This window comes from Triticum urartu, chromosome 1A, assembly GCF_056163025.1.
Source record: "Triticum urartu cultivar PI428250 chromosome 1A, HENAU_Tu73, whole genome shotgun sequence".
NCBI classification, from domain to species: Eukaryota; Viridiplantae; Streptophyta; class Magnoliopsida; order Poales; family Poaceae; genus Triticum; species Triticum urartu.
In genome coordinates, this window is record NC_141873.1 from 251,686,631 (window position 1) to 251,713,237 (window position 26,607).

Consider the following 26,607-nt stretch of genomic DNA (forward strand, 5'->3'; position numbering starts at 1 on the left):
TGATAGGTTTATATGCAATCTAACAACCCTAAAATTTCCAGTGAATCCAATGAAAAGAGGGGTGGAGGGGGAAGAAATCTTACCACACGCCACCGAACCCTGAAGCCCACTGATGGCCTTCTCCAACGCCTGAAGCCCTGATCTTGCGTGCTAGGGCCGCCGCCGCACGACGCTCAATGTCCCACTCCGGTGGCGAGGGGGGCGAAGGGGATCGCTCCGGTGAAGGAGCCCGCTGCGTCGGCAAGCTACTGCTTCCGAACCAGTTGTCCATCTCCGAGAACCCATCGCCATCGCCTCCAGTCCCTCCGTCGCCTGCTGACTCGCCGCCGCCGCTAGGTTTAGCCGCCGCCGCCATCGCATGACAGAGAGAGTGACGAGGGAAAGAGGGGAGAATGGGCCAAGCAGTCAGAGCCGCGAGCGCTTTGACCACGCGCGTGCCCTAACGGCCGTCAACCCACTCGCCGTCTGGCCTCGCCCACGTGGCACCTGACGGGTGGGCCAGCCTAGTCAGAAATCGTGTTAACTGCGACAAATCGGTCATTTGTTTTTATTGAGAAAATTTACAAGTCAAATGATGGATTTTTGGGACGCGCAACAAACGTGATGGCAATTGAATGCTTCAACTTTAAATGTGGTGGTTTTTTGCAATTCACTCCGTTGATTCGGGCCTGAACCCGCCAAATTCAACCGCGGACCATCGCACGGCTCTGACCACTAACCACCAGAACGGAGCCGATTACCGCCATAACACCGGGTTTTGGGGGTCACCAACATCCGCCTAGGGAGTAGATCCGTATAAACTAGCGCGACCAAGACTAGTGCTGTGTGCCACTGCTCGCCGTCGCTTTCCCCCCGCCTCCTTTTCCCCACGCGGTAGCGGTACAAGAAGAATAAAGGCCTTGTGGAAAAAAATACTAGACACTGAAAGCCCAACCCTCTCCTCCTCTCATCTCTTCTTCCTCCAGTCCCCCGATCTCCGCCGCAGTCGCGAGGGTTTAGAGCTCGTAGGGTTCAAGCCTTGCGTTGTGCACTGTGCTGTGGTGCCAGGTAAGTTGTGGACTTGGCGGGTCTGGTCGCGTGCAGTGCGCCGTCCCACTCCCATGGCGGCGCCGTGGTGGGCGGCGGCGCTGGTGACGCTGGGCGTCGTGGGGTTGGCGGCGGGTCCCCGGGGTTGCGCCGCGCAGCCGGTGGTGCTGACCAGCTACGGCCAGCCCAAGCTCTCGCTCAGGCCCTACGACTGGACCTACCTCCGCGGTGAGAGATCGAGTCGCTGCTGCTGCCTGCTTGGGTTTAAGTTATTTTTACTATACTACTAGTATATTTACTGTATTAAAATAGTGTGACCGATCTGTGTCGCGGCCTCTCTTCTTCGTTTTATCTTCTCCGGAGATTAAATGCTCGTTTGATACCAGATTCTATGTGGTTTACCATTTCCTCGCGCCCCGATCCTTGGGCTGGGAGAATTTTCATTTGCCACCAGATGTTGTGGATTCTTTCTGAACGTGCCCCGTGTTTGGGTTACTTGAATTTCGAAATCCAATGCCTATGCCTCTGGTTTTACTTTGCCTTCTCCACTGAGTGTTTGCTTGTTAAATATGTATTTCTTTCCCATTGAGGAACAATTGACGCATATAATTTGTATTTGTTTTGACTCATGTATCTAGTAACTATACCTGAATTTGTCCCACGTGGTTTGAGTTTTTTATCTTTGCTTTCCTTACTAGCAGTTGACTTGCCGGCATCATTTTCTTCTATCACCATGAACTTTGCAACCGACAGAGATATTGTAAGTGAAAGACTCTGGTCTTCTTCTGTGAGTTATATTACTGTACTTGCTTTTCTCACAAAAATAGTACTGTAATTTGTTTATGTGGGGGTGAGCTATGCTGGCTTGTCTTCTCAGAGCGGAGTGGCAATGTTGGTGACTTAAAAAGTGCTTCATCACTAGCAGACAGCAATACTAGCTGAACAATCAAGACATTATGTTCTTTTCATGCTCGTCCTAGTTTACGTTATACATACGTATTTCAAGATGTTGAGACCGCTTATGTATAAAGGCCTTTGGAATGCAGAGAAATGAATAACATAGGATTGAGATATAATGGCTTGTTTGTCTAAAAGAAGAAGAAGATATAATGGCTTGTTGAATGCTGCAGAAACGCAAACACATAAATTTACAAATATGCTAGACGTAAAATTCTTTCCATGAGGTCTATGTTCGAGTTAAAATCATGGATTGAGCCATTCTGTAGGTATTTCACTGGATTCCTGCATGCTCATTCCTTTGTTCTAAATTAAAATTTCCTACACCATTCCAACCCTCCAAAATTTCTATAATCAAAAGATGCCTTAAGTGTCCATCTACAATTTGTACATAGTCCAATTTTTTTTATATCATGCTCTCAAGACAATGAGATGATGGAAGGGTGATCGATATGTTTTTTACAGCCCCCCCCCTCCCTGTATGGCATCGTAAATATTTTGTACACCATTAAATATTTATACACCGCCGGAGTCTTCCATACTTGCCTGTCTGGAATGGACGTAATATTTGTGTGGGCATCGGTATTTAGTTCAAATTTGTACGAAATACCAATGGACACACAAATATTACATCAATTTCAGATAGGTCCTACAGTTTTCCATAAAATAATTACTGGTTTGGTTTAGTTTTACATTTGATAGTTAGTAGAACCTGAATGGTAGAAAAACACTGTAGCTGGATGTTTTGTATTTGCGGTGGTGATCAAATGAAACAAAAACACTTATATGCTTCAAATAAAGCTAGGTAGTGATGCATTCATGCATGACATTGTGAGCTGAAAGATTCTGTTTTTTGAACCTTTTAAATTTTAACAGCATTACTTGTTTATTCCCTATTTTTGAGCATAGGTGCAAACCGACTTATGCACAGCTTATGCAATGTTTCTTTAAATAATGCAGCCCAGGGAGCACTTAAAAGATCTTCCGAAAAGTGATCTTGCTATCATCTGTTTGATGATTGCCAACCCTCCTATTCCTGATACATCTGATTATTATTTGGACAATTTATGTGAGTGCCATATACATTTTCTCATGTGATGACATACTTTACTACTTTATCTATTTTAACAATCTTGTATACCTACACAATTGCGGTGAACTAGTTAAAGATGTGCTATATACGGTTCATGACCATAGTCTTCAAACTGAAAGAGATCTAACTTGTACTAAACTATTGTGAAGCCAATCATATTTTGATGCTATTATTTTGCTTGAAAGTCCATCACGAATTTATTGCAATGAGTGAGAAAATTAAAACAATGATGTAACAGATAGATAAAAATTTCAAGATACTGCAGTTATGAAAGGCGAAGGCTGAAGTAGCTAAGATGCTAATAAAGTGGTGTGTATTTTTCTTCCATCTGGATAGCTATATCCTGTGCTGCCATTTTTCTCGGGGAAAAAGAATAAGAGGAGCATATTTGTGCTGCCATCTAGTCTGTAGCTTTTCTGAAACAGTAGCATGCCACTTGTTTCTTCTAGATGAGGAGTATATTTGTCAAAAAGACACTGATTTGTAAGCATTCTTCTAGCAAGTTAGCTTTATATGTTCTTTGATCCTAGCATAATATTTCGTGTTTACTTAACTTTCTGATTAAACTAATTTTGACAGGAAGGTTCTTTATTGCAGTATCAAACTTTCTTGCTGTTGGATCTTTTGGCAATACGAATAACCAATCAAATCTGGCTCAGTGCATACCATTTCAGAAGAACACAACGATAGTGTTAACGAATGGCCAGGTTAATTATCCTGATGCTCTGACAGTCTGACTTGCAAAGCAATATGTTGTAGGCCCTTGTTTGTAGTAGCACAACAACTGCAGCAATGCTACCATTAGCATTGTATGAAAAATTCTCAAAATTGCTTTATTTTCTAGAAATATTTACCTCCTAGACACACTGGTAGTCTGTTGGGGAACTAGAACTGAGTCTAGTATGATTACTCAATGTAGAACATAATCTTAAATAGGAATGTAGATAGTTTCTTGCACGCTTCCATTTGTTGAAGATAGAAACCAAAACAGATTAAAGCTTTTTACCTGCTTGGTGCATCTGGCTCATTATGACATATGACATATTAGAACCATTAGGTCCTCTGACTTTGAGACCTAGTTTGTGCAAATTTAAGATCATAAATTGCAGCCCCCGTCAAGTCCACAGCATAGGCATGTGGAGCCTCCACCTGAGGGGGGATGTCGAAGTATGCTCACCTTTCCCTAATGGCTTAAGCTTTTGACTGAACTGCTTGGTGCATGAAGCTTAATACCATGGACCGGTAATCTGTAATCTCGTGTAACACTGCAGGGTCCAAATACACCTTAACTTTTGGTTTCTATCCTTGCTTTGCCCAAAAGGTTTAACCTTAGCATGGGTTGCTCCTTTGGCGTTACTTGCACATTATTCAGCAACAGGCTTAAGCTGGTGTAGCACCGAGTATCCTAATCTTAAGTGCAAGGGATTTACGTTATCTTCTGATGTATTAGCTATACACCAAGAAATTATGTGGACTTCTAATGTACTGGCCTTCGGTATGTGCAGATATCGCCAGGGATTTGGTACATTGGTTACTTTAATGGCCTTGGACCTGCTCGCACACAATCAAAGATGGTACGCTCAGTCCAGATTAGGGCATGCCCTGTGCTGCATAATTATTAACTTTATAATTCCGCCATGTGGCATAATTACGTAATACACAACTTGAATCTTGATAATTATACCTTTTCAGATTAGCCGAGGGAGAGCACTATCAGTGAGCACTAGCATTACGGTAGAAGGATGTCCTACTTCAGCACTATGGGGACCCTACTGCAACCAAACTATTGAAACTATTGGTTGTTCTCAGTTTTCAAGATATAACAACTCAAGAGATCTTCTAGGTCTGACTATCAACACCCGGAAAATATTGAAAACTAAAGAAAATACTAGACGTACCAGCTTCTTATCAAGGTCGAACCATCCAATAGGACATCAACTCGAGTCCAATGGTACTAGCGTAGTGGGAGTGGAGAATTTGATCACTTGTGCCATTTCAAATGACTCACTATGCCTCAGGCAAGGCGATATAAAGTTTTACTTCTTGGATATAGTCAACCAAGCACTGCAATTTGAAATTACAGCTGCAAATTTTAGATTATCCCAAAGTGCATCCTTAATCTGTTATCTGCGCTGCAACGCCTTACCTCAGAGAGATTTGCACGATTATTCAGGTGATATTAGCAGTGCTCCCTTGGTTATAAAGCTGCCAAATATTGGACGATGGTATATCGCAATTGAGATTCTGAACAAAACACAGATGAGAAATACAACCGCACCTATGCTGGATACAATTTGTTTCTCATTTGATTGGCAAGTAACTGGATGTCTGAATGGAAAAACTGGAACCGACTGCTCATGGGAAGCATATGTGCTACAGGTAGGTTGAGTAATTGACAGAGATGCATTCTGTATGATTTTTAGTGCATACACTTCCATCTTTTAACTGGATGTCTGAAGGGGAGCCTTGGCGCAGCGGTAAAGCTGTTGCCTTGTGACCATGAGGTCATGGGTTTGAGTCCTGGAAACAGCCTCTTGCAGAAATGTAGGGAAAGGCTGCATGACGTGAACCGGGCTGCCCTTTTAGCCTTGTACCTAACTATCAAGAAAGATAAACATAACCGTGGCAAAGACTGGGTTGATCTTTGTGTTGGCCAGTTAACGGTGTAGTGGCAGCTAAATAATGGTGCCTACCTTCTTTAAAAGTGTAGTGGGTTTACCTCTTTCTCTTCTGTTACAGCATCTTTGAAATAAATGAAATTTTTAGTTTGCCTAGGATCTGTTTAATTACTGCCGTGAAGGCTGATGTGTTACTTTCATGGTAATTCCTGTCTTTTGGTCATGAAAATTATGCAATAAATGAATCAAGGCAGAATGATTAGTGCGAGAAGCTAAATAAGAGCAAAGTAGTTACTTATCACCAACATTTGTGGGATTAGCCAATGTTATGAATCTCACTGCTATTGTCAGGGTTCTAATATTTTTCTCTAATGCTGTGCAATCTTGCAAATATCAGATAATGTTGAATTCGAAAATGTCATATATTTTTTAATGCAAGGAGTACTGGATATTCATCCTGGACGTTATCCAATAATCTCATGTGCTTGCATTTATTTTTTGCAAAGTAGATTTTATTTATTATGGTGCTGCAATTCTGAACGTCTCCTGTTGAGATAAAGCCAGCATGTTGCCACCCAAGGTGGGACACTAGATTGATCTCTTAATTTTAGTTATTACTGCAATTTAAGACTTTTGAGAGTGGTATGTGCACTCTTTGTTTCTATGAACTTCACTTCTTAGTAGGTGTCTTTATTAATTACATATTGTTTACGTGCAGAGAGTTCCTAAAAGAAATCCTTCTGTTCCTTTTGAGTCATATTATGTTCCTACTGATGAGGGGGCATTGCTGGAATATAGTCACTTCTCGCTCGAAAAGTTCTTAACCAACTCATCCTTTGAGCAATTTGCATGGACTTATTTCTTTTTGGATGTTCCCCAAGGTTCAGCAGGTGCACTTATTCATGTCCAGCTAAAGTCAGATAAAGAATTGAATTATGAGCTGTACTCAAAATATGGTGGTCTACCATCAAATGATAGTTGGGATTATTACGCAAGCAGGACAAGCAGCAGTAACGGTTCAGTATTCTATTCGCTACAGAATTCCACGGATTCAGACATGGATCTATCTATTTTCTATGCCAAGGAAGGAACTTGGTGCTTCGGAGTCAAGCATCCAAATTATACTTCAAATTCTCAGACATATATGTCTATATCTCTTCAGGGATGCCATAGAAATTGTAATCAGAAAGGTGTTTGTCATGCTTCAGTTGATGAAAGCGGGTTAACATTCTACAGGTAAATAATCCTCAAGGTTTCCCCTGCTATTTGGATGCATTTGCATTTGTATGCCCTGTATATGATGTTTGATACAGTACTCAACAAAAAAAAGTATTTGTTTCTAGCTACTGTGATAATTCTTAAAGATTTGTTTCTTCTCATTCAACAGCTTCTGCACTTGTGATCGTGATCATGGTGGGTTCGATTGCAGTGATGAATTAGTTTCACCTAATGGTAAGTCTCGTGTTTAGTTTTGAAATTTCAGTGTGCCAGTGATTTTACAGTAGAAGATTCTTCTCCATATAAATGATGAGCAATACTTCAATCAGCTACTACTGTTAGTAGTCAATTATTGATGTAGTCTTTTGACTCATTTCCTCGGCAGTGCACTTTATATTTATCAAGAGAAACGTTGCAAATGTTCGTATGAAATTCTTCGATCATTTAAACATTAACATGTGCTATGTTTGGGCACTCTTAAGGTAACTGATTCTTAGGAAGTTTGCATTCAATAAAATAACATGTACAAGTAAGCAAGTAGCCATATAGTAACATTAGTAGTGTAATGTTACTGAAATAACATGTACATGTAAGCAAGTAGGCCAAATGTTTCCTACCATCCAGTGGCAGTTACCTTCATGTGAGTTTTGTATATTGTATGTAGAATCTGTCAAACCAGAGTATGTACGTGTGGTATGTAGTATGTAAGAATGTTTTGGTAGTATATATACCACTTTTTAGGTAGTATTTATATTATTTTATACATCAAATCTGAAGGTATTTTTGAAATATTAGTAAAAACTATGGATTAACATGCAGTATTTTCATATAGCTCGCTATGAAAAATCTTAGATATAGTATATGAACATACCTAGAATGATAAGTATATAGTACCACATGATAGTATATGAGACGTGAGGGTAACTACCACTGGGTGGTAGGATATATAGGGGCTGTTTGGATTGTGCTACAGCCAGCCCTGCCAATCTATGGGCAAGCCAAATAATCAGTGGAGTAATCCTCCGCTCACGACGCGCCAACGATTTGGAAAAAAATGAACTGGAGGGAGTGAGGTGGGCTAGACATACCAAATAATTGGTGCCCAACCAAACGCGCAGCGATGTCTGGTCAACGACCAATATTTTGGAAGGGCAGCTCATGGCTCCCATCCAGACAGCCCCATAATATATCATCCAATGAAGAAACGGTTGATGTAACGAGTAGATTCTTATTATGTGCCTCACTCTAGTTCCGAACGCTGTCCACAGAATACTCATAAGTTGATGGCAACAAAATGAAAATTGCCAGATGTAAAGTTTTTTTTTTCTCGAGCACACAAATGTCTTGAGTTTCATTTTGTAGAAGAAGGCGTCAAAATGACGCAAGGTTTACAAATTGAAACCAAAAGCAAAACGCAAAAAGGCAACCTAGGCGAAGCAAAAGAAAGAAGTAAACCCAAAACCTCTAAACTGTTAAAACCAGACTTGAGGTAGAGAGGGTGAGCTGAACACGGGAGAGTTGGTTTAGCTCCAGCGAGCATCCACAGCTTGGCTTCACACAGGATCGAGTCAACTAAAGCTGAGCAATCAGGTGTGGCGCCATTGACGACGCAGTCATTGCGCAAGGTCCAGTTGTATAGCTGACTGATGTAGGGTGGAAACCCTAGGGCCGATCTTTCACGATTGGAGTGGATCCTACGGAGAACACGAGGGAAAACACGAGGGGAAACACGAGAGAAAACACTCAAACCAGCAAGATTCGATTACACATGTGCTAGATCCTCGAAACACAAAGAGATACACAATCCACGATCAACAAAGGACGATACAAGTAGCAAGTTCTTCTCCGTGAGGAGGTCTTGAGGGGTCTTCCCGTGAGGGGTCTTGAATCCACTTGGGGGATCTTCTCCGTAGAGGTCGTGAACTCCGATGGAGAAGGGATCAAGTGGAGAGCAAAGCTCTATCTCAAATGAGCTACTACTTTGCTAACCCTAATACGGAGCTAGGGGACGAGTATTTATAGTCCAAGGGGTAAGTTGGGGATACATGGGGCGAAACCCCTTTCGCTGCGCACAGGCAGGGCGGTAGTACCGGTCATGGGGGCGGTTGTACCGCTTGGAGCTCTTGTACTGGATCCTGGAGGTATTTCCGGAGGTGCTTAGCGGTTTTACCGGTGTTTGGAGCGGTTGTACCGGTCTGATGGCTGTTACGGGGATAAACCGGTGCTGTACCAGCCTTGCACCGCTCGATCACAGAAGCTGGACTGGTAGTTGGGCGGTAGTCGAGCGGTTGTACCGCCCGGGCGGTAGTTGGGTGGTTGTACCGGGGTTTCTGGACTGGGCAGATTTTCTTCATGCTCTTGATGTCCATCTTGCACCATAACTTCTCCTTGGTTGCTTTCTTGGTACCTAAGCACGCAAAGCATCTCCGTTTGAGGTAGTAGCCATGTCTCAAGTGGGCCAAAGGGGAGTTCAACAAGGAGAGTTAACCTCGTTCTCGGTAGCCCTTGCACGAGCTCGTGTCATCGGTCTGCGTGATGTCTTGGGAGACGAAGGTAGGTCCATGGGGATGGTCGTAGGATGCTCCGCATCACTGACTATTCAGACTGTAATTATCTTGGCCAGTAAGTCTAATCCATTTTCTTTTATCTGATTCTACAATGGACTCGCATGTTGATAAACTGTGTTAAGTAAACTTCATTTGAGGATCAAAATGCAAGAAATAATGAACCAGCATGTGCCTAGTTGCCGGCATAATGAACCAGCAGTTGGAAATTCTTAACATATCAATGCAGGCTGCAGGTTATTTTCAAGGAGAATGTGTTACCTTATGCAATGAATATCACCCTTTTGACAAGTTGTGATGCATCATTTTACATCTATGCAATAAATTATTAAATTATAATATTGGTTATATCTGAATGCAGGGCACATCAGGCAGTCTGTCTTTCTAATCGCATCAAATGCTGCAGCAATTTTACCTGCCTTCTGGGCCCTCCGGCAAAAGGTATACTTGTGCTTCTACTAGCATGATGGACTGAAAAAAAACCCTCAATAAGTATGATATTTTGCCTACTGGTCCACGGTTCTTCCCTTTCTTCAGTGAGGGGGGATTAGCCAACAAAAAATGTGCCTTTTTGGAAAATAGGGAAAAACTTCTGGACATTCGTTAAACCATTTACTTAAATTTGATGACCTAGATATCTACTTTGCAATTTTATGGATCCTCAATGCAATTTGCTATTTTATTTACATCTATCAGCTGGTGTAAGGAAACTGTCTTATCATTTGGGGATTATTTGTAGTTCATTAGTCATTACACAGAAGTGCTATCTCTGGTTGAACATAAAATTGTTGAAAGACCTGTCAGATTTGAATGAAGGCCTTTGTGCGGTCAGTTGTCTTCATCTCATTTTCAAAACAAGCATCTTATATGATCCAATAGGAATATATACACGACTACACGAGTAAAGTATAAAGTTTCATGTTGAACTATGAGGCAAAACATTCTGCAAGTTATGGAGTTAGGGAGAATAACATGATTGTTAACTCAAATAGATCCTATCGGTATGGCAGGTGTTGAGTTCGGAGGGATGAAACATGTAGGTCCCAAATGAGAAATGACTGATAAGCTGCTAGATTGTCTTATTGCAAAACCATGCCTAAACTAGTTCCATATTATTATATCTTGATATTTTTAAAATATTCTCCACATTCAAAAAGCTAAATTTGAGTTTTCTTTTTATATAAACGGAGTAAATTTGCTCAGTAACATGGTAACCTTTTTCCCATTGCCACCTAGGCGTTTGCCGAATGGATTCTTTACACGTCTAGTGGAATTTCTAGTGCTTTGTACCATTCATGTGATGTGGGCACCTGGTGCATACTATCTTTTCGTGTATTACAGGTAAGATGCTCATCACATACTGCTAGTTTACATATCATTGACATTTATTGGACCAAGTATCATGGCCATGTGTATTATTATTCTAATACGAGGTAGACCACCTTGCACCTTCTGGTTGACAGTCAACTTCAGTTTAGGAAAAGGCCCAAGAGGAACACGAGCATAATTTACAAGTTTACATGTAGTTGCATCCAATGAATATATATTTTTAGCATGCAGGCCCTCGGTGCATGAACTCGTGCAATCATGTATACCTAATTAGTTTACATAATAACATTGATGTATCCTAACGTATAGGCTTCTACTGTATCATAATAACATCGATACAACAAAAACAACAAAGCCTTCGGTCCCAAACAAGTTGGGGTAGGCTAGAGGTGAAACCCATAAGATCTCGCAACCAACTCATGGTTCTGGCACATGGATAGCAAGTTCCCACGCACCCCTGTCCATGGCTAGTTCTTTGGTGATACTCCAGTCCTTACGGACTCCTCCCATGTCAAGTTCGGTCTACCCCGACCTCCCTTGGCATTATCAACACGCTTTAGTCGTCCGTTATGCACTGGAGCTTCTGGAGGCCTACGCTGAATATGCCCAAACCATTTAAGACGATGTTGGACAAGCTTCTCTTCAAACGGTGCTATCCCTATCTCGTATTTTTCATTCTGGACCCAGTCCGTCCTTGTGTGGCCACACATCCATCTTGACATGCGCATCTCCGCGACATCTAACTGTTGAACTTGTCTCCTTTTAGTCGGCCAACACTCAACGCCATACAACATTGCGGGTTGAATCTCCATTCTGTAGAACCTGCCTTTTAGCTTTTGTGGCACTCTCATGTCACAGAGAACGCTAGAAGCTTGGCGCCACTTCATCCATCCGGCTTTGATTCGATGGTTCATATCTTCATTGTTATCTCCATCCTTCTGCAGCATTGACCCCAAGTATCGAAAGGTGTCCTTCTGAGGCACCACCTGCCCATCAAGGCTAACCTTCTCCTCTTCGTGCCTAGTAGTACTAAAACCGCACCTCATGTACTCGGTTTTAGCTCTACTAAGTCTAAAACCTTTTGATACGCAATTTTTATATTTAATGCAATCCTAATAAATTGAAAGCTGATGGATGAAGTTGGAAGTAAGGAACATGATGGCAGTTCCGTCGTGACAAATAGAAGTGACGCAGCATTATTTTTCCTGGTTGATGCTAGTAAGCACCCTTTTTCATGGCGATTAATTGGTTTAACATCGAGGACAAGCATTTTATAGTGAGGTACTGTTATGGACCTTGGTCCAAAACAGGGAGATTTGAGAAGAATTAAGGTCCAACTACCAAGCATAGGGCACTTGCCCTAAAGATGTATGTGGACCTGTTTTCTTGCCCGCTTTCGGACGCACACATCGCCGCGGTGTTGGCCATGTTCGGTTGGGAGTCGCCGGCTGTGCCTCTGGAGGGGGCGGAAGTGTGCTAACGGCCACACCGGCGGCATGGTAGGAGTTTGCAATGAATACGCAACCCTTGAGGATGATGGTGTGGAATGTTCGCGGGCTAAATGCGCCTGCCCGTCGGAACGCTGTTTACCAGGTGGTGACTGCGGCCAGTCCGGCCATAGTGTGTCTCCAAGAAACCAAATTACATGATGTATCGCTAAATGTTATACGACAATGCCTCGGTGCTAAGTTTGGGAAGTTCTTCTACTTGCCTGCGCTGGGAACGCGCGGTGGGATCTTGGTGGCTTGGGATGCCACAATAACTCGACTTTCAAACCCGCATTATACCAACCATATGCTAACGGCGCTAGTCAAGTGCCCCGATGATGAACAACCTTGGTGGCTCACGTGTGTGTATGGGCCACAAGAGGAGAGTGAGAAGGTGGAGTTTCTGCAAGACTTGGTGGATATTCGAGATCTCCACGTGGGGCCTTGGCTTGTGGCCGGGGACTTCAATCTCATTGCTTGTGAGGAGGACAAGAACAATGTCATGATTAACCGCAGGATGCTGGGGAGGTTTCGCGCAAAACTAAACTTCCTAGAGCTAAAGGAGATATATTTAAATGGAAGAAGGTACACGTGGTCAAATGAAAGGAGAGTCGACACTTTGGAAAAGATCGACCACGTGTTTGTTTCTAATGAATGGGATGTGGCGTACCCAGCAAGCTTTCTTTCGGCCTTGGGTACGGCGGTCTCGGATCATTGTCCGTTGGTGCTGGATATGAATGTATGCATCAACACGAAGAGTCGATTCAAATTTAAATCCTTTTGGATTAGAGCAGAAGGATTTATGGATGTGGTGAAGCTGGCTTGGAGCTCAACACCTGCTGCCTCAAACGACTATCTTACGCTGCAAAACAAGCTAAGAGCCACTGCGGTGAGTCTCCAAAGGTGGAGTGACCATTGGATCGGGAATGTGAAGCTGCAAATAGCTATTGCTCTTGAAGTTATAAAGCAACTTGACACCGCCATGGAGGGAAGAGCTCTAACTGATGCCGAGAGGGAGCTAAGGAAATGCCTGAAAAAGAAGCTCATTGGTTTGAGTTCCCTGGAGAGGACGATAATGAGGCAAAGGTCAAGGCTGCTGCAATTGCGTGAGGGGGGGCGGTAACACTTGGCTTTTCCACCAGCAGACCAGCCAGATGCAAAGAAAGAATGTTATAAGATCTGTGAAGCACAATGGGAACCTATATGCTGGGCAGGACGAGGTTGCGTCGGCAGTGGATGCCTACTTTGGTGCGGCATTTGGTACCTCGGATGCTAGGAACCATACTCTCAATTTGGATATGCTAGGCCTGCCGCACCTGGACTTAACACATCTCAAGCACCCGTTTACGGCTGACGAAGTGGAGAAGGTAATCAAGAGCATGCCACTAGATAAAGCTCCGGGACCAGACGGGTTTACCGGGAGGTTTTATGCAACATGTTGGAACATCATCAAGGAGGGCTTCATGAAGGCAATGGACTGTTTCTACAAAGGAGATATGAGAGGTTTAGCCGCAATCAATAAGTCTTTAGTCTCGCTTTTGCCCAAGAAGGAGGGAGCACTGAAGGTGGGCGATTTCCGACCAATAAACCTTGTTCACGGGGCCATCAAGATATTTGAGAATGTGCTTGCTTGTCGGTTGGTGGAGGATCTACCTAAGCTAGTTGGCAACCATCAAAGTGCGATTGTAAAGGGCAGATCATTGCATGGTAACTTCATGCTTGTGCAGAGCATGGCACGACGGTTGCACGCCTTGAAGAATTCAACCGTTCTGCTCAAGCTTTACATATCAAAAGCCTTTGACTCAGTACAATGGCCTTTTCTAATTGAGGTTTTGCAACAGATGGGCTTCGGGCCGAGGTGGAGATCTTGGATATGCAGGATCCTTGCAACATCGACCACCAAGATCATGGTTAATGGTGATCTGGGTGACACGATCTACAACTGTAAAGGGTTGCGGCAGGGTGACCCCATCTCCCCCATGCTTTTCATCCTAACTATGGACCCCTTGTAAAGGATGTTCGAGGTTGCTATGAGTAGAGGAGTGCTGTCACCTCTGGCGCGGGTAGGCATGAGGAAGCGCCTATCCATCTTTGCAGACGATATAGTACTGTTTGTCAAGCCTAATCCGATGGATCTTGAGGTCTGCAAGTGCATTTTCGAGCTGTTTGGGGAGGCGGCAGGGCTGAGAATCAACATGCGCAAATCAGCGGCCCTACCTATCAGATGCTCTGAGGAGAAGATAGCTATGGCATGCAACGAGCTTCAGTGTCCCTTGGGATCGTTCCCAATCAAATGCCTTGGGCTACCACTATCGTTAAGGAAGCAATTAGCGACTCAGTTGCGGTACTTGGTTGATCATATGGCAAATAGATTGCCAAAGTGGAAGGCAACACTTATGCCAAAGAGTGGCCGACTAACTCTGGTGCAGTCCGTCCATGCCAATCCATGCTATGATGGCACTTGATCTCCCTATGAAAACTATCGCGGCAATGAACAAGATTTGCCGAGGCTTCTTATGATGTAGAAGAGCTGAAGCGGATGGCGGCAACTGTGCGGTTGCATGGGACATGGCGTGTACGCCGAAGTGGGCAGGTGGTTTGGGGCTGGCAAACCTAAGATGGATGAATGTCGCCATGCAGGCCCGTTGGCCGTGGCTTAAAAGGACCGATGAGTCAAGGCCGTGGAATGAGTTCCGAATCAAAGTCGCGGACGAAGCAAAATGCTGTGCCAGGCAGCTATGAAGAGTACAGCGCGGTCGGGCCGCACAACACTTTTTTGGGAGGACAGATGGTTACATGGCCAAAGAATTCAGGAGATTGCACTGCGTGTGTATGACCTAGTTACACCCCGAACACGGAGGATGAGATTGGTCAGTACAGCTATGGAGAGCGGATCTTGGGCGATGGACTGCAACCCCAACTTTAGGCCGGGCACCCTACATGAATTTCTCTCACTTTGGCAGGTGGTTAATGCTTGGGATGCATCTGATGATGCGCCGGATGAGATAACATGGTCGTGGGAGGCAAATGGGCGGTTCTATGTGAGCTCAGCGTATGCGGCTAGGTTTTGGGGACGGGAGGTAATCCCAACGGCCGACTTGACATGGAAGTCGAATGCTCCTATGCAATGCAGATTCTTCACCTGGCTGGCCATGAAAGACAGATGCTGGACCTCAGACCGTCTTGTGCGAAGAGGTCTACCTCACCAGGCTGCATGCCCTTTCTGTGATCAAGAGGAGGAAACAATCAACCATATAATGCTCACGTGTGTGTTTGCTAGAACAATTTGGGCGGCAATTTGTGCTGCGTTGGGTTCACCAGATTGGACCCCCTCTCCCCAAGACTCACTGGTGGAGTGGGCAATCGACAAGCGAAGATCGAACAGTGTGAGTATGAAGGATCTGCGCACCATCTTCGCACTTACTTGGTGGGAATTGTGGAAGCATAGGAATGCCATTGTCTTTGAGGGAGCGCAGCCTTCGATCGCGCAGTTGCTACAAAAGGTGAGTTATGAGGGTTTGGTTTGGTCCTCCGCTGGACTACTGAAAGGGAATGTAACTCCCTTCTTTAGTAGGGTAGAGAGGTGGGTGAGTGATGAAGATTAGCATGTACTAAAACCCTGTAAACTATGGTGGAGGCACTCTTTGCCTTTCTTCTTTAATATATGATATGCACACTCGTGCATATTTGAGAACAAAAAAGTTAAGAGGATCAACAAATTGAAGGAGAGAGAAAAAGACAGAAATTGCCGAACCAAACCATCCATTGACACATACACAAACAAAATTAGAGTTCATTGACATATTTAACAACATTTGGCACCATGAAAACAACATTTGCGGGGCTGCATGCATGATGCATCACTCTGATGCAGAGGCCAGGGGTGATCCTCCTTTTCTAAAAAAAATGAAAACAACATTTGCAAGAGAGGCGTCTGCCATTGAATAAACTGAGGCAAATAAGGTATAGTATATATGTGTATTCTTTTCTTTTAGTTTGAAAAAACAATTCAAGAAACATTAGACTAAACCAAATTTAAGGATCCAGATTAGCACTTTCCATTTTATATGTATGTTCCCTGTGAAGACACAAGGCTAAATCCAAAAAGCTCAGAACAAAAACATAAGTAGAAAATATATGCAGCATCTGAGATGAAAAATATATGATCTTTTACAAAAAGAACAAAAAAAACCAAGATTTGCCACAACTGCGACATCTGAGAACACAACTGTTGAAATCTCCTTTCATTAGATAATTAAGTAATTAAGCACACGAAGAACTGCATGCTGTTAATTAACATGGAAATGATATACAGGCTGCAGCACAGCAGTCAACACTCGTCCGAATATCATAACCAGGAGAACAAATTTTAGAAATTCAATCAGATGTACAAATTCTTACTAACAATTTTCACTGTCATTGTGTCTTCCATTTTGCATTTTTTTAGAACTTCCCATTTTGCAGCTAGGACAATAATTTGTTTGGAGTTGTATTTTACGCCCAGTTTGGTCCCAATACCGGACTTCCAAACGGAGCTTAAGAGATACAGATGCTCCGCTCCCACCCCCGCCTAGCTCCCTCCCACCTCTAGCCCCGCTGCCGTCGAATCCCCGCCGGCGGCCCTCCTCCCAACCGCGCGCCCCCTCCAGCCCCTCCCCCGCGGCCCCCGCCATGACTTCCTCCGGCGCTGACCCTGCTGGGCGCCGAGCGACCCTTTCCGACGGCGACCGCGTGTCCTCTGGTGGCTGCGAGTTTGACTCGAAGAGCGAGTCCTCGTTGCGTTCCTACAACGACGTCGTCCGGACTCCGCCGGCTCCTGCCCCGACGCCTCCGGCACTGCCTACCCCGGCGCCCCCCCTGACAGCCCGCCGCAACCCGCCTCGGCCCCCGCTCCGAAGTGCACCGCGTCTTCGGCGGGGTTCAGGTCGACGCCGACGGCTTCCAGCAGCCGCGGCGCAGGCACCGCGGCAACCGCCCGCGCTCTCCGGCCGGGCCAAGTCCCCCGTCGCCGGAGGAGGTCGCGGGGCCCTGCTTCCGCTGCCTCGACCATCGCCATTGTGTCCGAGACTGCACCAATGACATCCGCTACCGTCGATGCCTCGAGTCTTGCCACGACTCGCGCTCCTGCGACAACAGGCGCCGCGAGGCCGCCGGGTGTACCCGCACCACCAACGACCACGTCGGCCCCTCTGTCGTGGATGCTGCCACGCGCCAGGCCACTCCCCCGCCGCCACCCCAGCCGTGCCGGGCCGTGCCTCCGTCGTCGCCCCAGTCGCTGGCGGCCGCCCTGGTCGTGGCGCCTCCCCCTGCACGCCGGAGCCCGAGCCTGTGCGAGTCATCATGGCCCACTCCGTCAAGATGGAGGAGGCGGAGGACGTCCTCAGCCGCGCCATGGTCGCCTCCATCACCGGCAACCGACCACGTGTGTCCGGCGCTGAGGTCTCCGCTGTGCTCATCAACACGTTTGAGTTGGCCGACGGCGACTTCACCGTGCATGAGCACCACCCCGAGGACTTCTTGATCTTCTTCGGCTCCCACACCACCAAGCGCCGCCTCGACGGAGAGCACTTCATCAACTCGCCGCGATTCTCGCTCTCCCTCAGGCCATGGAGCAAACTAGCCCACGCCGGCTCCGGCGAGCTCGAGTACTGCGTCGAACTGGAACTCCGCGGCGTTCCGGCGCAGGCTTGGCACCTGTCCACCGCCGAGCACGTCCTGGGCATGAGCTGCTGGATCGAGCGCCTTCACCCGAGGACGCGTTCCAGGGCCAATCTGGCGACGTTCAAGCTGGCCGCGCGCACTCACCACCCCGACAGCATCCGCTGCGCCGCCGTCCTGGATATTGTTGAGCAGATCCCTGCGCGCCTGAGCCCTGACAAGCCCACCATCAGGACCCTCACTTACCCCATCGCCATTGCTATGGCCCGCGTCGAGCCAACTAGTGCTCCAGTCCTCCGCGCTCAGCATGGCACGGGACAGGGTGGGGATGGTGCGCACGACGGCGCCCACGACAACCGCAACCGCGCACCAGGACCCGGCCAAGGCAGGGCGCGCCGCCGGGGCCGCAAGCGCCGGTGTACGGACGCTCCGCCGCCCGGCCGCGCTGATGGCATGGCCATGGACGACGCGCTGTGGCGGGCACAGAACCGGCCCGGGCGTGTGGACGGACTTGCCATGTCGCATGCTTGGCCTGCTCCCGCCGGCGAGGGCGCGCCGCCGTCCGTACTGGGCCAGGAGCTTTGCATGGCATCGTGGCCTGGTCAGCAGGGGACCCACCCCCCTCGTCGACGTGCCAGAAAAGGAAGAGGCAGAGGATCACAAAGGGGCGCTTTGCAGGCGGGCCCTGTGGATAAGACTGTCGGGGACGCAGCTGTCCCCGCGACCATGACGACCGCGCCAGTTGCCAGCGCCACTTTGGCTGTCGCGGCCCCGATGGTGGGCGTGGTGGCAGGCCAGGCCCCAGATGGCGATCTCTCGTTGGCCGCGAACTCACCAGAACCAGCGCAAGATTTGAACCCGGCTGGGAACGGCGCGCTCGAGGACGATCGCGTGGGGGCCACGTCCGGCTTGTTCGATCCCATGCACTGTCGGGATCTGGACGCCGTCAGCGAGGTTCCTGATACGCCGCCAGCGCTTGCAGGCCATTTTGCGGCTCGGTCGGGGCAAAGCAGCAACCCCCCCCCCCCCCACACACACACGCTAGCGACTGGGGAGATGGGCCCTAGTGGCGGCGACTACCTGCCCCTCGGACCCCACGCGGAGGCCAGCGCGCTGTCCCCGACAGACTCGCAACCACCCAATCCACTACCCCTGACGCCTGAGTCGCGGCTGGACAGGCCCCAAGCCCAGCCCACTATGCAGGAGGCCGCCGCGGGCCTCGTTGTCGCCCATCCCATGCAGATGGGAGCCTAGCATGGCTCCCCACGCCCGACACCGGGGAGGTTCGCGTCGCCGCCAATCACGCTACGCCGATCTCGCGCACGCCCTTGCAAGCCGAAGACTTGGACCCTGGGAGAGTTCCTCGCGGCCGCAACGAAACACATCACCGTGGCTTTGCCAACTCCAGGGAAGAGACCGCGCCGCCCGCTGAACTTCACGCCTAGATGTGGTCGATTGGCCACCATCGCCGTCTCGTCGGCTGCGCCGCCCACTGCTGAGCGCCGCGCGCAAGTTCAGCTCCTCCGCACGCTCGGAATTGTCGGGACCAACCAGAGGATCACTGCCGCCGAGATGAAGGCGTACGATGACATGTTTGCGGTGCCCATCCCGCTCTCGGTGCTCACGGCCATCGCTGCCCTGGTAGACCGAGAGCTACCCGCGGACTTCTCTACCGCGGCTGCTGCGACGGCCACCGCTCGGATGGCCGGCTCGCCATAGGGCTATCGTGATGTCCGTCCCTGTCGATCATGTCCACCCATGGATCACGATATCAAGATAGCTATATGGAATGTGCGCGGCCTTAACGCGCGTGCCCGGCGCTATGCCGCTAGATCGTTGCTTAACACCACCGGAGCCTCTATTGTATGCCTACAAGAAACTAAAATGGCTTTGATCTGCTCGTCCGTTGTCCTCGATGCCCTCGGTTCGGAGTTTGACGACTACACGTACCTCCCAGCGAATGGTACGAGGGGAGGCATCCTGCTCGCGTGGAAGAGCAGGGTCGTGTCCATCACTGCCCCCCTGTTCACCACAAACGCCGTCACGACAAGAGTGGCCACGGCTAGTGGCACGCCGTGGTGGATGTCCGTCGTTTACGGCCCCCAAGAGGACGAGGAAAAGATCGCCTTCCTGCAGGAGATCCGCGATATACGCGCGGACTGCCCCGGGCCGTGGATGCTCTGCGGTGACTTTAACTTGATCTTACGCGATGAAGACAAGAATAACGGCAAATCGCCGCATGATGGGAAGATTCCGCCGCCTCGTCAACGACCTCGCGCTCAAGGAGGTATACCTCAATGGAAGACGATTCACGTGGTCCAACGAGCAAACTCCGCCCACCCTGGTGCACCTGGACCGCGTGTTTTGCACCATGGACTGGGAGGACGCGCATGGTGACTGCCACTTGAGATGCCTCGCCTCCGTCGTGTCCGACCATTGCCCGCTCCTCCTCGATTGCGCGCCCACACATGTAGCGCCCCGGAGGTTCCACTTCGAGGATTTCTGGTTGCGGCTCGACGGATTTCACGACACGGTTGCCGCGGCTTGGGGATCGGTGCACGACCCGGACCCTTTCCGGCGTCTTATGCCGCGCCTTCAGAGCACTGCCCGCACACTGACGAGTTGGAGCGCCAAGTCCAAGGGTTGCATTCGTGACAAGATGGCCATCTCCCGCGAGCTCATATCGCGTTTTGACAAAGCCCAGGAAGACCGCACGCTCTCCCCCGCGGAAGATTGGCTGCGAAAACAGCTCAAGATCTCATACTTGGGGCTGGCTTCTCTCGAGCGCACGATCGCGAGGCAGCGAGCGCGGATCCCCATGCTCAAGGACGGCGATGCTAATACAGCCTTCTTCCACCGGCAATGTTCATTCCGCCGACAGAAGAATCACATATTCAGCCTTGTGGTCGAAGGACAAGCGATCACTGATCAGGAGGGAATGGCCCAAGCGGCCTTCACGTACTTTGACGATCTACTTGGCTCCTCCGCCGCCCGCAACCACATGCTGGATCTATCGCAGATCATCGAACCCCATGACCTAACTGACCTCGAGGCACCATTCAGCCCGGAGGAGATTTGGGACGCCGTCAAGCGCCTCCCGGCCCGCAAAGCGCCAGGGCCGGACGGATTTACCGCGGAATTCTTGCGGGCCTGTTGGAGCATCATCAAGCAGGACTTCTTCGACGTCTTCCAGCAGCTCTTTGAGGGTCGTGGATTCAGCAAGCTCAACCAGGCCCTCTTGACATTACTCCCAAAGCGAGCAGATGCGTGCCAACTCCGTGACTACCGGCCAATATGCCTCATTCACCTTGTGGCGAAGATATTCGCGAAGGTGCTATCGCTCCGCCTAGCGCCCAGATTAGGAGACATGGTTAGCCGCAACCAGAACGCTTTCATCCCGGGACGGAGCCTGCACGACAATTTTGTCCTCGTCAAGCAATCGATGAAGCTGCTGCACCAACTTGGGGCTCCGAGAGTGATGCTCAAGCTAGACCTAACGCGCGCCTTCGACTCCCTATCCTGGCCCTTCCTTTTCGAGGCCCTTGGCCAATACGGATTCGGACCTCGCTTCAGGGAGTGGCTCGCGATCTTGCTATCATCTTCGAGCACTCGGATCATGATCAATGGTGAGCCGGGACCGCTAGTTTGGCATCGCTGCGGGCTGCGCCAGGGCGACCCCGTATCCCCGCAGCTCTTCGTGCTCGCCGTGGACATCCTTGGGCGCCTGATCAGCCGCGCCCACGATGCCGGCATCTTGCAGCGGCTGCACCCCCGACAAGACATTCCGGCCATATCCCTGTACGCCGATGACGTGATGCTATTCTGCCACGCCACGCACAGCGACGTGGAGGCCGTCCGCGCGATCCTGGCCCTATTCAGTGAAGCAAGCGGCCTCCGCGTGACCCTCAATGGCGACCCCGAGGCGGATGCAACAATTGATCAGATGGGATGTGCGAAAGCGGGGCTGCCCATTACTTATCTTGGCATCCCGCTCACGCTACGCCGCCCCTCAGCTGCCCAACTACAACCCCTCGTCGACTCGGTGGCTGCTCGGCTCCCCGCATGGAAAGCATGGCTCATGAACAAAACCGGGCGGCTGGCTTTGGTCAAATCGGTGCTCACCGCGATTCCGATACATCAACTGCTCGTGTTCGCGCCGCCCAAGAAGACCTTGAGACAGCTCGAAAAGGTCCAGCGCGGCACTTTGTGGGCTGGGCGCGCTGTTGCTAATGGCGGACACTGCCACGTCAACTGGCGACGTGTGTGCCGCCCGCTCGAGTACGGCGGCCTCAGGGTCCAGGACCTGGAGCGTGCTGGCCTCGCACTACGCCTGCGCTGGATGTGGTTCTCCCACACGGACGACGAGCGCGCATGGCGAGGCCTCGACCTCCAGTTTTCCCGCGAGGAGCGCGCATTGTTCCTCGCATCGACGACAATGGAGCTTGGCGATGGACTGACGGCACTGTTTTGGGATGACCGATGGCTCAACGGTCAGTCCATGCGTGAACTCGCACCGGCACTCTACCAATGCATCCCCAAACGGCGACGCAAGTCAAGAACGGTGGCCGCAGGCCTAGCGGGCAACGCTTGGGCTCGTGACATTCAAGGAGTGATAGGGATCCATGAGATTGGCCAATATCTCAGACTTTGGCAAGCCGTGCAGCACATCAGCCTATCAAACCGGCCTGACCGAATGCTCTGGAGATGGGCGGCTAGTGGCACCTATTCGGCACGGTCTTGCTACGCTGCAACCTTCCACGGGTCCATGAAATGCCCCTCCTGGAAGCTTACTTGGAAGAGCTGGGCACCGCGCCGCGTCCATTTCTTTCACTGGTTGGCTAGCCGGGACCGGTGTTGGATGGCGGATCGACTCGCCCGTCGCGGCCTGCAGCACCATCCACGATGCCTCCTCTGTGATCAGGCCCCAGAGTTGATGTGGCACCTGCTCCTAGAATGCCCGTTTACGCGGCAAACCTGGCACGACGTGCTGGCTTGGGCGAGGATACCTTCACAACCGCCAAGCAATGAGCCCACCCTCACGGACTGGTGGCAATGAACGAAAGGGCAGACCCCACATGCGTTACGGAAAGGCCTGCAATCCATCGCCATGCTCGTCCCTTGGATGATCTGGAAACAGCGCAATGAGTGCGTCTTCGAGAATGCGCGCCCCTCGGTTACCACACTCGTAGATAGGATTAAGGCCGAAGCCAAATGTTGGGCACAAGCTGGCGCATTGGGTCTCAGGGTAGTCCTTCCCACTAACTGGGATGTTCACTGATAGGGTGCTAACCCATGTAACCACCACCTCCTAGGAGGATTGTATCTTCTCATCTTTCCAATGAAATGAAATGCAAAGAGTCCTTTGCGTTATCTCGAAAAAAAAAGATACAGCTGTATCCAAGTAGTTAATAAACCACAGAAATGCTTAAAAACTGACCCCAGATTCTTAAGATTTCCCAGCGAACGCCCAGAATTGCCATGCGAAAACAGATAAAATTGCCATGATGTTGCAAGGGATTTGCCATGCTCTAAAGCAAAAATTACCATGTACTCCCTCTGTAAACTAATATAAGAACGTTTAGATCACTAGTTTAGTATTCTAAACGCTCTTATATTAGTTTACGGAGGGAGTAGTACAAAAAATAGAAAAACTGCCATGCTGCGCAGTGTAATTGACATGCGTTCAATCTGTATCTGCGGGTCCTAAGGGCGGTCGCTGGGATTGCTTAGAAAACTGACGTTCGCTGGTTAGTGGTGTCCATAAACTAACTCATCTCTATCACACGCCATCCTTAATGGGCATAAATGTTCTTCCAACCGGCCACAGGGCCCATGCCCATCTGACCTTAACATGCCGAAAGTCCAGTACAAACCTACTTACGAGTGGTTGAGAAAGTTCTCACCAGAGAACAATTATATGCGACCTCATGTGCTCCATCTATTGAGTTAACCTTTATAGTACCCTTTGGGAATCTTGATGTCATGATTGATATATTCATAAAGCATAACTTACGCAGTTCTCTAACAGGCCGTGTATTCTAGTAAAGATGGGTTAAGTAGATTTAGAGTAGAGGAAAACTGGGAATGCAATGTCTTGGTTGGATGGTATTTGTTTCCAGTCTGGACTTTGGCCTGTGAAATCATGTCCTTTGGCTGTTTTTCTGTTCAGCCCGTACACTGTAAAATCTCCCTGGCCCACCCTCCATGACCTCTTAATAGTGTTTACGGCCATCACAATTGTGGGCCTTATCAGCAAAATCACGTTCTTGCGATGTTTGAGCTAAAGCCGAAAAAATGTGTGTCGCATAACAAGTTTTTCCTGTTTGAAATACTTCTAATACATCGTTGGCCATGACCACTGGACTGTCTTGCTTCAGTTTTTGGACTTCTGGCTTTCATTCATGGCTGTTGTTGGTACATTCATATATATGGCTACAATTAAAGAAGCTTCAAAGCGAGCAATGCATACTGCTGTGTTTATTCTGACAGCTATTTTAGCTGCAACTGGTGCCACCAGGTATGGAAGTCACTGCTTAGTTTTCTTTGATCAAGTATCATGGACACTGGGTGCATCAATGTATGATAGTTACCATCTCAGATCTGCCAATATTGGTATAGTCGTTGCTATTGGTTCATTTGGCCTGCTTATTGGATGGATATTGGAATTCTCTACCGCACGAAGATTTGTATGCTGCTCGTGGCGAATTAACCTCAATGTGCCCCATAGGTGTGCTTGCATTCATAGTTTCATGAATATATGTCAGAAGCTAATTTGTGTATCCTCTGTATCTTAATTTCACATGCACACATCACGCTAACACTGTTGTGTTTAGGTTATAGCAATCACGTCTTCATTATTTCCTTTGGTTGGCTGATGCATTTTTCCTATTGCTGTTCTTTCTTACAGATGGCCAAACCTCGCGGCTTTGTTCTGGAATACTCTGGAGATGCTGAACAAGCGGTTCCGTTGGCTGTATTTACTTTTTGGTTTCATCACATTATCTTTTGCAGCTTTAAGCTGGAAGCTAGAATCAAATAGTAGCTATTGGATTTGGCACAGGTATGGAATCATTTCTTCAGTATTGAAAATGCTACATCATGTATTTTTTGTACAAGTTGTACTAAAGCTGCGACGAGTAATATGGATTGGTGGGAGTACTAAGTTTTGCAAGAGCACATTTTGTAGCATGATGTATATCATCTTGAAGCACAAAAAATACATTTTGAATATAGAGCGAACGCACTCAGTTGAAGAAAGTCTGCTTTTGTACCAGCACATTTGATGTATATTCTTATCCTTACTATGAACGAACTAAGGTGAAAATTGTTTTCTCTGCAGTATGTGGCACATAACTATCTACACATCTTCATTCTTCTTCTTATGTTCAATGCGTGTCAACACTACGAATCATAGTCCGGAGACAACCTATGAGTTGACAAGGCAAGATACCTTGCCAACGACAGAGTCAAGTCAGACCTAAGGAATATCGGGAGAACTGTACTCCATACCTTCTGGTGGTAAACTAGAGATCCATGGACAAAGGTCTTATCTTACTACAGCGAAGAGCTTGATACCAGATTCTTTCTGGCAGGATATATATGGCTCCCTTGCAATTTGGGATGTAACGCACAGTTATTTGAGGGATATTGGGACTACACATGTAAATTGGTTGTCACCTGCATCACATAATAATTGTAGATAGCATGGTGCAGGGAAAACATTGATTAGGAACTAGGCAGATCACTCGATTGGGTGTCACAGCTAGTCGGATGATATAGGTGGAAAACAAGTAGGCAAGGTTACCCAGGTTCATGCACTCTCGGTGGATGTAAAACTCTACTTCATGCTTGATTGTATTGATAGATGGGGTGTACAAAGTACAGGGATGATCTTGGGGTGTGTTTGATTGGCGAACCAAATGCATTGTAATGAAATGGTTCCATTCCAGTGGAACGGGTCAGTTTCATTCTAGTGTTTGGTAGTAGGCAAAAAGTACAATGGGTTGGTTTCGCTCCTGTATTTGGTTAAAGAGTTGTAATGAAAAGTAGAAAGCATAAAATTTGAATTTTTGTTTGTATTTTCAAGACAAGTAATGTAATGTTAGCTCGTCCCAAATTAATTGTCTTGGATTTGTGTAGATATGGATGTATCTAACACTATTTGTATTTAGACAAATCTAAGACAATTAATTCGGGACAAAGGGAATATATACGTTGACAAGCATGACACATTCAACACATTATGGGAATGTTGCATGAAAAACAAACAAAAAATCCTATGGAACACCTAAGATTTGATCTATGAAGATGCTAGTGTCACGTTCAATATGCAATCCTATCCGAGAGGAACTCGAAGGTCCTATCAAGGATAGAGCCACATGCAATCCTATCTGAGAGGAACTCGAAGGTCCTATCAAGGATAGAGCCACATATTGAACCGCTTTTGCAAGGTGGATATCATTACATCGTGCCATTATATAATAGTTGGGGATATATACAAGGCATACATACGTCACATGAATACATCAAAAACTCATACATGAGAATTGAGAAGAACATTCAACTATGGATGAAATACAAACAAAAACTCAAACGACATCCATCTTGCTAGCCTAAGCTAAAGCTGCCGACCAGGAATCTAACCCAAGACCGATGAA

General features: G+C 47.8%; 1 protein-coding gene across 7 annotated transcripts; it reads left to right on the forward strand.

Moving 5' to 3' along the window:
* Window positions 1–854: 854 nt before the first annotated feature.
* Window positions 855–26,028, forward strand: LOC125556325 (transmembrane protein-like protein). 7 transcript variants are annotated; one of them, XM_048719079.2, is made up of 14 exons: window positions 858–1,254; window positions 1,728–1,786; window positions 2,944–3,052; window positions 3,674–3,783; window positions 4,582–4,650; window positions 4,769–5,455; window positions 6,413–6,930; window positions 7,082–7,146; window positions 9,838–9,917; window positions 10,713–10,817; window positions 24,328–24,467; window positions 24,549–24,677; window positions 24,858–25,010; window positions 25,290–26,028. In XM_048719079.2, exons 1-14 carry the CDS (start codon window positions 1,101–1,103, stop codon window positions 25,429–25,431), a joined length of 2,520 nt encoding a protein of 839 aa, XP_048575036.1. In that variant the 5' UTR covers window positions 858–1,100; the 3' UTR covers window positions 25,432–26,028. The 7 variants fall into 7 exon arrangements, with proteins under 7 accessions (XP_087374092.1, XP_087374086.1, XP_087374080.1 ...); XM_087517966.1 differs by lacking the exon at window positions 25,290–26,028 and having other exon boundaries at window positions 855–1,254; window positions 24,569–24,677; XM_087517954.1 differs by having other exon boundaries at window positions 856–1,254; window positions 24,328–24,677.
* Window positions 26,029–26,607: the final 579 nt, after the last annotated feature.

What these genes read in the sequence shown, in the direction of transcription:
- LOC125556325 (XM_087517954.1), top strand. Translation starts at nt 1,101, where the DNA reads ATGGCGGCGCCGTGGTGGGCGGCGGCGCTGGTGACGCTGGGCGTCGTG. An exon ending in AGCGGGTTAACATTCTACAG is followed by an intron (nt 6,931 to 7,081) that starts GTAAATAATCCT and finishes CTCATTCAACAG; the next exon opens with CTTCTGCACTTGTGATCGTG. An exon ending in TGAATTAGTTTCACCTAATG is followed by an intron (nt 7,147 to 9,837) that starts GTAAGTCTCGTG and finishes ATCTGAATGCAG; the next exon opens with GGCACATCAGGCAGTCTGTC.